This window comes from Pristiophorus japonicus, chromosome X (assembly GCF_044704955.1).
Source record: "Pristiophorus japonicus isolate sPriJap1 chromosome X, sPriJap1.hap1, whole genome shotgun sequence".
NCBI lineage: Eukaryota > Metazoa > Chordata > Chondrichthyes > Pristiophoridae > Pristiophorus > Pristiophorus japonicus.
In genome coordinates this window covers 25,936,012-25,946,570 of record NC_092010.1, presented here as the reverse complement: position 1 = coordinate 25,946,570, position 10,559 = coordinate 25,936,012, and the positions used below count along the sequence as shown (strand labels likewise).

At 42.5% G+C, this 10,559-nt stretch overlaps 1 protein-coding gene across 1 annotated transcript in view; it reads right to left on the bottom strand.

Moving 5' to 3' along the window:
• Window positions 1-1,444: 1,444 nt before the first annotated feature.
• LOC139240932 (sodium channel protein type 8 subunit alpha-like) overlaps window positions 1,445-10,559 on the bottom strand; it is a 291,960-nt gene continuing 282,845 nt past the window's right edge. The window contains exons 23-26 of the mRNA XM_070869475.1: window positions 8,764-8,901; window positions 7,721-7,825; window positions 6,726-6,996; window positions 1,445-2,604 (exon numbers count right to left, since the gene is read on the bottom strand). Of these exons, the coding sequence (XP_070725576.1) occupies window positions 1,445-2,604; window positions 6,726-6,996; window positions 7,721-7,825; window positions 8,764-8,901 (1,674 nt within the window). The remainder of the gene's footprint in view (window positions 2,605-6,725; window positions 6,997-7,720; window positions 7,826-8,763; window positions 8,902-10,559) is intronic.

Here is a 10,559-nt window from a genome sequence, read left to right as displayed (position 1 = left end):
GTCGCAGGATGACTGTAAATGAAATGAAATGAAGCTGCACGGCCTGCCACTTGCACTCAGCACTGTGACCTGTCGTGCTATTTCTATTTATTTCTTTTTTTATTATTCTTTTTCTTAAACAAATGTGATTATTAGAGAAAAAACATTATATGTGACTACAGAAGCAAGAAAAACATGCATCAAAGTGCCAACTGCAAACCATCACTGATGAAGGTGTAAATGTTCATTTTCTTTTTAAAGGATATTGGAAATTCAAAAACTGTATCAACTTGGATTAATACACATCTTGGTGCTGCGTATACCCTATTATCCAGTACCCAAAAATTGCACCACAGAGATAAATTGCCATGTACACAGCATTCCTTACCTCCGTATAAAATGTCTACTCTGCAATATGAAGGTGATTAATCAATACTGCAAGATACAAATGAACGATCTTTAAAGCCCTAGTTTTGGTTTACATTGAAATTTAAATACAACAAGCCATTCTTGTATTTTAATTTTCCCCTTTAAGGAGGATACAGAGCAGCAATTTATGTGCAACAATGGTTGTATGTTCAGAACATTAGCTATTAAACATACACACAACCCCCCTTTTTTACTTCTACTGAGGTTGGATGAATGATTCATTAAAGAGTTTGTAAATACTTGTGAAGGGCATGATATTAGGCTGTCCCCCAATATAGTGTATGTTTTACAGTGGAACGCCTCAGCCATCAAACGAAACCACTGGGTGGACAAAGTACTTGTGTCTGTGGTCTATGACTCTACATGCATGATTTCTGATCACAGCATGCTATCATGCAAATCATTTCTATGCATTGAACGAGCACATTTTTTTTGGAATCGGCCTGAGCAAGTCCCCCTCAGTCCGAAAAAACCCCCCACTTACCTCCCCTTATCCCCCAACAACATGGAGCCCATGTAGAAAAATATGCAGATATAAGAAAGAAACCGTGAATAAAAATAATAACATGGGCTAAATGTTACACTTGCGGAACAGATAATGAAAGGAGGCAACCAGAATTTTGCATGGTCAAACAAACCTTGGTATTGTTGTCTGAAAGAGTGAAATAAAATGAGAAAATAAAATCTGTCTGTCTGACCCCCTTGGCAATGTACTGATCCTAGCAGCCATTTTGTTTGTCCTTTGTTGCAGTGACTGCTGAAGTACTGTAGATGCAGTAACCACCTGTTGGAGTTTATAGAATCCCCTTTGCTGTACAGGGTCCTAGTGTCATGACAGGGGAAGGTCACTGCCGTCTAGGCAACAACTTTATATTGTAAGCAGATTATGTTTGGTATAGATCTCTAGATGAGAGTTCTTTTTGTTCTAGAAATTGGGTCACTGTTCTGCATTGATACATATATATATATATATATATATATCTATATACTTTTTTTTAAGTCTGTAAACAACATTTGCTTGCAAATGGAATTTTTTTCACAACTTAGATTCCCTGATGTCTTTTTGGTTGTTTCTGCCTTTATCATTGCCTTTTCGATCCTTCTCTTGTTTCTCGGGTTTAGTTACACTGTCGTACGATGGCAGTGATGCAGTGGAGGGAGTTCCTTCCTTTTTCTCTTGATTGGTGTTGCCATTCTCATTTGCATGACCTCCTGGCTTAGAATACAGAAGTCTTCCTTTGGTGGAGATTTTTCGCCTTGCCAAATGTGCCCTATAAGCCCGCTGAATAATGATGGCACAAACTTCCTCGTGTTTGCGTCGAAGAGTGGTAGTGATTGGCTCGTAGGATACCTTGGAGGGATTAGACGCCACAAATCTCTCCTCCATCTGTTGCCGGAGAACATCCATTTCTCCACTCTCACCAAGTACACGCTTGGTGAATGCGAACAAGATATCCAAACAGTGAATCCTATCTCCACTCACCATGGGCAGGTCCATGGAAATGAGTTCAATGTGGTTGGGTTTAGGAACTCTAAGAGGTGCTTCCAAGGTATCAGCAAAGTCGGACAACTTGTTATATTCAATGAATTGTGTGGCATCAGGGTCAAACTTCTCCCAGATCTCGTAGAACGTCTCAAAGTCATCCTCACTCAGTGGTTCAGCGCTCTCCTCTGTAGCCACGCTGAAGTTCTCCAGAATGATGGCAATGTACATGTTCACAACAATCAAAAATGATATGATGATATAACTGACAAAGAAAAATATTCCCACAGATGGGTTGCCGCAGTCCCCTTTAACAGAAGTGCCTGGGTTCTCCTTTTCAAGGTCACAATCTGGTGGTCTGTTTAAGATTGGCAAGAGTAAACCATCCCAACCGGCAGATGTAGTGACCTGGAACAAGCAGATCATGCTGTTGCCAAATGTTTCAAAGTTAAACATATCATCGATACCATCTTCTTTCTTGACGTATGCAAAATTAGACATTCCAAATATGGAAAAGATGAACATGACCAGGAACAACAGAAGCCCAATGTTGAACAAGGCAGGCAAAGACATCATTAAGGCAAATAATAGCGTTCGGATTCCTTTGGCTCCTTTGATCAGACGCAAAATACGACCAATTCGAGCCAATCGAATTACTCTGAAAAGGGTCGGTGACACAAAGTATTTCTCAATTAAATCAGCCAGGAACATTCCTAAGGAAATAGAAGAGATTTTGTTAATGTCTCTGCTTTAAAGCAATTCATCTGCCACAGATGAAACATGGTACTGTAAATAACTAAGGAAATTATATCAGGTTGTGCAGAAATATCTTGCAAGACAGTTAGCTACTGTTTATTAATTTCCTGACTTCATATCATTAACTTAATGATGAAATGTCACATTTTATTAACTGCAGATCGAACTGTAAACCTCAATAAATGTTACAGGTTTGGAGATGGCTTTGGGAGGGAGTATTGCGCTACTGCTGGTGGTGGTTAATATGCAGTCAAACATTTATAATCTTCAGTCGATGTTTAGCCCAAAGAAGCACCTATCTCTGTTGCTAAGTACATTTTTGCATGAAGATGAAGGGGGGGGGTTGAATGTAATCTTTGCGCTAGTATTTTCTGTTTTACAATGTGATGCAGCCTAATCCCCAAGGCTTGATAAAAGTCTAAAATGTTTTCTTTCTATATTTGTTCTGCATAGCTTTTCATTTGTTCCATATGCTGCATATGCTGGACGGCATCGGTGTAATTTTCCAGTGTGGAAGTGATTTGGATTGGGTTATATCCTGGAACACAAACGCAAAGTTCCGATGATATTCACAGTTTTTTTCTGTGGATTAATGAAAAACCTTGCTGTAAGATACTGAACTGCACAGACTGGGAAGGTCTGTGCTCACTGGCATTAAGGCCGTCCTTGGGCTAGGGAGGGAAAAATAAAGTCAGAGTTCCAACTCCTGATTGTTGCCCAGTGACTTCTACTAGAAAATGCATGCACGGATATTGAGCGAGGAGTGGTTCGGGCTTGCCCTTGATGGACCCTCGCCGCTGCCCATAATTAGTATAAAGGGTGATTGGTTCCACTGAACCCACGATCACCACGGCCAGTCTTGTTAATGGCTTTACTGAATCAATGATTCGAATCGTGTTCGCTAGTCAATGCCTTCTGAGATTCTATCTGTCGCCGGTGTTGCGAAGGATGGGTCTGGCCAGGCTGCCGTGGAACGCTCCAACCAGTTGGACCATGCCTCAGCACCTGTCCTTCGTGGAAAAGTTTTTCAAGAAAAATACCTTTGACCACAAGGCCATAAAGCAGTGGTCGCCATGCAAGGTCCTGGATGCCCTACAAAAGAAGGAGATAATGGATCCTGTCGGATGGTTCCCCGAGCAGACTGTTGAACTCGTTTGGCAGAACGTCTCATCGCCAGAGCTTTCACACAAGCACCAAGACGTAGCTTGGTTGGCGGTGAGAAGGGCCCTATCCGTCAGATCCTTCATGCACAGCCGGGGTTTCAGAGACACGGCACTCTGCCCCCGAGTTGGCTGTGGTATGGACGGCACTATCATCCATCTCCTTCGGGATTACCCCTTTGCAAGGCAGGTCTGGATGGAGATGCAGTGGTTGCTGTCGAGGTTCATCCCAAGCAGCTCCGTAACGCAGGACTCTGTGCTCTGCGGACTGTTCCCAGGGACACACACCGAGACAGACATCATCTGCTGCTGGAGAGCCATCAACTCGGTGAAAGACGCACTGTGGTCTTCCCGAAACATGCTGGTCTTCCAGAGCAAGGAGATATCCACGGCCGAGTGTGCAGACTGGCGCAATCCAAGGTCCAGGAGTTCGTACTGAGGGATGCACTAAAGATTGGTGCAGTCGCCGCAAAGGCACGGTGGGGAAGAGACACAGTTTAAGGCCCTTCCGCCACGGTAAACCCAGGGGATGGAATCAGACCCCCCTCGGGCTGTACTTGTTAATCTGCTTGTATACATAGAGCACCATGTACTGAAAAACACCTGGGTTGTGCCATGTATAATTGAAAGTCTCTGCACTGTTTAGTAACTGGTAAAGAAATGTAAATGTATTCTCATCCGTTCTGTGTACTGCTTTCATCTGCATAGTGCTACATGTAACGTGATTGGTGATTGGTACTGAAATGTATCCTGGAATCTAATGTAAACCTGTTCCCATCTGCTCCATGTAATACCCTTATTTGCACAGAATTACATGTAACGTGATTTAAGGATTGTACTAAACTGTACATTGAAATGAAATGCACGCTAGTGCATTGTATGGAACTGCTGTCAGCATCCAAACGAATTGTATGGAATTGCTGACTGCAAGGCACTGAACTATTTTCCAATGTATTGTAAAAATTTTATATGAATAAAGTATATTTTTTGAAAAAAAAAGCTAGTCAATGCCTTCTGTCTGTAGGACACAAAGATCCACAAGGCCAGTCTTGTTAATGGCCTTACGTAGTTGACGATTGTAATTGTGTTCACTAGTCAATGCTTTCTATCTGCAGGACACAATCACAAGGGCCAGAGGAGATAAGACCAGATCACGAGATTGGAACATGATAATTCAATCATAAACTGAACATGCTGAGCTCCAGACAGCCATCAGTGAGATTAAGATCAGGGAATGTGACGATTGCGCATTGAAGAAAGGTATAAAAAAGATCATTCTGAGACCCTGAAGACTACGGAGAAGACGACTTCGAGGAAGACAGAAGAGAGAGTGACCAGCCGAGCATCCCACGTCAGCGTGCTCCGTCGTCCTTGGTTGTACGGGAAGTAAAGCCTGTGTTCCAATCAAGTCATTACTGTACAGGTTTGTATAATGCATGCTGTGTGTGTGTTTCATAAACTGTTCTGGTTTACTAAAGCAAGTATCCTTGTTGTCACCCTTTATGCCTGTCGAATCTAAGTAAATGAGGGCATTTAAAACTGCCCACATTGGATAGTCTGCCAAAACTCATTGTCTCGGCTCACGTATAAAGAATGGCCACTTGGGTAAGGTACTATAAGACAGCCAACATCTGTGGAACTGTAGCCCAGCATGTGTCACTTCCGTAAGGAGAGAAGGGAAGAAAATTGTGGTGGGGGTGCAGAACTACCTTACTCATGATACTGAAGGTCAAACGAAGGATGAAGGAGGAAAGAGATATCTGAGCCTAGTTTTAGCCCTTTTGTTGTTATTGAACCTCCGTGCCATGGTCTTTCAGTTGGGAAAGTAAGATGATACAATCCAAAGACTGAAGCAGCTACCAAAAATTCTCTCACTATATCGGCAACAGATTGCGTGGTTTCTGGGTTGGGCTCGATCTCCTGACTGCTAAAGCGATGCCAATAAGCACCTGTATCTGTGTTCTGCACATTACTCTTTCAAGTTCACATCCCACCTGGAACACTCCTATCACAGACAAGTACCAATAGAAAACACAATGTTCATCTCAGACACAAAGGGGGTCATTTTAACCTAACTCGATGGGCGGGATACCCACAGGATCGGGTGGAACACCGGTTTTACAGCCTGCCCAATATCACCCTCCCCTCGACTTCAACTAAGTGTAAAATCGGGCAAGGTGTAACACCAGGGTTGCATCCGATCTCGTCAGCTTCCTGACAGGCGGGTTAGGCTGAAATTGCCCCCAAAGTTCCACTTTAAAAAAAAGTTTCTATGCTGTAGTGATTTGTTTATTGTGGTTATCAAGACGAAGCATGTCAGTAAAAGACAATTAAATGCTTTTCTCTATCAAAGTCAGCAACAAGCACCCCTACATACCATACAGCATGGGCCAAGTTCAGTATAAGGCTCCTACTGCTCTGTCCCAACAATGCATCTTAACCCCAGCCTCAGACAAACACACTACTGCAATATTATGACATTTCCCCCCATTTCCTATGTCAGCTGTCCTTATGCCCTCCCTGAGACAGTGCCAATGTAATGTTGGGTTATCTGAGTTGATAAAACACATTTTAAGTAGGAGACTTTCACCTATTTATCGGGCCTGGATCCAAACCTAGAGATCAAAGCTGAAAGAACATTGTGAAAACTCATCACAGAACACTATCCTTGCAAAATTTGACATGTTACCAGATTCTGGTGACAGGGGTGCTGAGTATTGTAAATTCTTGATACCCTTTGGTCCTGTATTGACCTTCTCCCTTGCCAAGCATAGTTTCCCATCTAATCAATAGATCACTGGTATAAAGCAAATGTTTTAGCCTTTACTCTACTGTTGAGTACACTGAGAGCACTGTTGGACAAACATAGGCTCTTCATTTTTTAAACTTAACAATGCTCTTTAAATATTATTACTCACCCACAATGGAAAGGATCACAACCACAAAGTCAAATATATTCCACCCAATTGTGAAATAATAATGCCTCAGTGCAAAGAGTTTGAGCACGCATTCACAGGTGAAGAAAATGATAAAGATGAAGTTGATCCAGTACAGAATGAGTTCACTCTCTTTGCTTTGATCGTCTGTTTCCACCATCATTGTTACCATGTTGAGGCAGATGAGGATCATGATGGTGATGTCGAAGACCTGTTGAGTGACAAAGTCGTAGACTCCACCCTGGATTATGTTCTGTAACAAACAAAACACAGGAAAAAAAAAAAGAGTATATTCCATCCTGTGCGTTTGAAGTAAAGCACCCTGCCATCTCGCAAAAATGTCTTTGATTTATTAAGAATATGAAAATCTGCTTCACACCTTCATATAGAGGGAGTGTGATTAATACTCAGGCCGACCCAACATTTCCTAGGAGCTGGGTATAGAAAAATAAAGGTGGGACTCAGCGAAATGCCTCATAATCGAATGCACTCGTCCAGCTCTGTAACAATGTGAATTGCTTCGTTGAAGCAAGTTTAGATCTGGATTCCTGAAACAGAGCCATCTGGTGTACAGGCTGAGCACTTACCTGTACTGTTTACACAGAACCAACCATGAGAACTGAAGGAGCAATGACTGAGCCAACTAGGAGGGATATTAGAATACAGCCAAAAGACTACTTTTTCTTCAGTAATTTAAAGAGCCAGAGCGTTAAAACAAGAGCGTCTCGTTCTTGAATTTACACACAACGTTCACTATTAAAGTCACAGGGATTTTATCTGGAATATTATTAACGTTTACAGGTTGGATAGCCAAGATATCTGTGGCAATTGTCTGAGGTCTTGTTTCCATTGGTCACAGAAGTAGCTGGTAACCAATTGCTAAATGAGTTAAAACCAAAAACTCCAGCGCATTTCTGACTGATTCCATCTGTAGTCTAAATTATTTGCTGCACTCTCAGTTCTCGTGCATTGCTTACCAGTGGCCTTGGAATGGGCTTCTGTGGCTTCTTGGACCCCAGTTTTTTCATTGCATTGTAATATTTCTTTTGTTCTTCAGTCATAAAGATATCCTGACCTCCAAAGTAAAGAGAACAAAGAGAAACTGGTTACAACCTTAGGAATTCTACTGTATACATATTTTCACTTGTTTTCTTCCCTCCCTCCCTAAGTCAAGACTCTTTGCTGGGGTACAGTTGCACAGATGATGGTTAGCCTCTTATCTAAGTGGTATTATTCAGCTGAGAGCTTAGACAGTAAGTGGTGCGAAACTATTGGACTGCTGACCATCTCAATTCATCTCTTGGCCCCCATGCTAGCTGACATTGTAACTGGTTCCCTCTCCTCAGGTACTGTCCCCCTCTGAAAACTGCTGTTGTTAACCACCTCCTCAGAAAATCAACCCGTGTCCCCCTGTCGTTGCAAACTCCTGACCATCTCCAACTTTTGTTTCCTCTCCTATATCCTTAAATGTATTGTTGTCCCTAAATCCATGCCCATCTTTTCTACTCCTACTTGAATCTCTCCACAACACTGAAACAGTCCCAATCAAAGTCACAAATGACACTCTCTGTGACTGTGATGCACCATCCCTCCTCATCCTTCTCAAACTATCTGCAACCTTTGATAAGGTCGACCACGTCACCCCCTCCAACGCCACTCCTCAGTTGTCCAGCTCAGTGGGACTGCCGGTTTCACCTATACTATTGTAGCCAGAGTATTTCCAGCACTGGGACTTGGTGCTAACAGAGAAAAAATAGCGAAGTTCAGTGCGGCACTGATGTTTTGCCATCTGTTATCACTAGTGTATACATTTATTAAATATTCTAATATCATAATTAGAAAGAATTCTGAAGACATTGAAGGACATAATTACTCCATTAAATTTTCCATATATTGAAAATGTGATATTTGGACATTGGAATCCAAATGGATGACTTGTCTCGAAGAGTTTGCTAAAAAGATAGTGGGAAACCATTATCGTAACTTCTTTTTTTCCTCATACAAAGAGAAGAAAACTTATCTTTTTCTTTTGTTGATTGAAATTGTCAATGATGACACCAATGAACAGGTTTAATGTGAAGAAAGATCCAAAGATGATGAAGATTACAAAATATATGTACATGTAGATGTTGTCCTCGTAGAATGGTTGTTCTTCAACCTAGAATGATAAGAAATCATCATTAATAGTCTACAGCACAATAGTATTGATGCCGGTAATTAGCTGATGACTGGCGATAAAAGTTTTTACACCTTCAAAGTTCACAGCGGCGGCTTGAACAATATAGGGGATGTGGGAGGCCAGAGGAGATAGTGAGGCTGTGGTAGGTTAGCTGGTCTCGTCACAGAGTACTTTTAGATTGGAGAAGAACTAGCCTCGTACATGCACATATTTCACTTACCCCATTTAACTTAAAAATATCTAGAAGCATTCCGATGGTTGACAGATGCCAGCCTATCTGGATTGCTGCAAATACGCTTTGTTCTTACCTTTAGACTAGTTTGCTGTGTGAATCGAGTAGCACATTTCTGAGCTCTAAACAATATCTATCCTGTGCTCAATTTACTTCAAAACATATCGACAGAGAGGCAGATGAGCAAACAACACATTGCAAGACAGATTTGCATTTTTCTGTCCACATCAAACTCACTGTGATCTTTGGACAAATCAAAGTGAAATAGTTCAGTGACATTATTCAACATTGGGGGGGGGGGACCAATTTCAGGTCATGATCTCCTGCTCCCGATCTTTCCCGAAAGTGTGCCAGCTGCAAAATTGGAAGCAAGCGACCTCTAGGTGTGCAGGGTGCCCACCTGAAACAGGCGTTTGGTGTCCTGCAAATTCATATCGGGGTCTTAACGCATGTTGTAGGACCCTTATTAAACCTGCAAATGGGAAGAGCTTGAGAACAGCGTAACCACAGGTTCTGAAAGGGACCGCTGGAAGTTGCTCGATAAGCGGGGGGAAAACTTTAATAGTTTCATTTCTGTGGAGCCAGGAGGAGCGGGAGTGTTGTTCCTGGCTCCACAAAAATATTGTGGGCCACTGCTGGCGCAGGTCCGCCAGCCTTTATTCTGCCCCCCCCCCCCCCACCCTCAGAAGCTACCTGCGGGCTGTCCGGAATTGTGCAGGTACCAGCCATTGACCACCGTTGAGACACCCAATTGGCTCGACTGTTTAACCGGAAAACAGTGCAAATTGAATTTCTCCCCTTACATAACATTTACTGCAGAGTGCATCATCAAAGGTCTGTGAGTTAGTAGCTCGTCATTCATTGCACAGAATTGTGCTGTTTTGTATGTGCTTATACTTATTAATATTGCTGTGAATAAACTTAAGAAACTCAATTTGGAGCCTGTAATTCACTTGTGTGGAGTGTTGATATTTCTTTCCTTTGGAGTGAGGCTGCAGGGTGAACTCTGATCGTGAGAGTCCGAAGGGTACAAGTTCTTGAAGAGGCAGAAACCTGAAAGGCTGCAGCTTCTGGATCTCAGGGGAAATGATGTCTGCTTATGTGAAAGGTGTCCAACACGGACATCGCTCACTTTGGTAAACATGCCTGCGGGGAGATAGAAGATCTGTCCTCTGCAGTAATGCTACCCAGCACCTGCTTGCAGCATGAACCAACCAGTTAAACCTGTCAACAGAATACAGCTGTTGGGAAAGCAATTTGGAAGGGGAAATATAGTGTAGGAGACAAAGAAATTGGTATTTTGATGACCAAACACTTGAGAATCTGGTGGGGGTGATTGAGAGACTGTCAGGACGGAGGGGCGTTCCTGCCCCCAGGAGTGGCTGCTTCATCAGGCACGACAGGA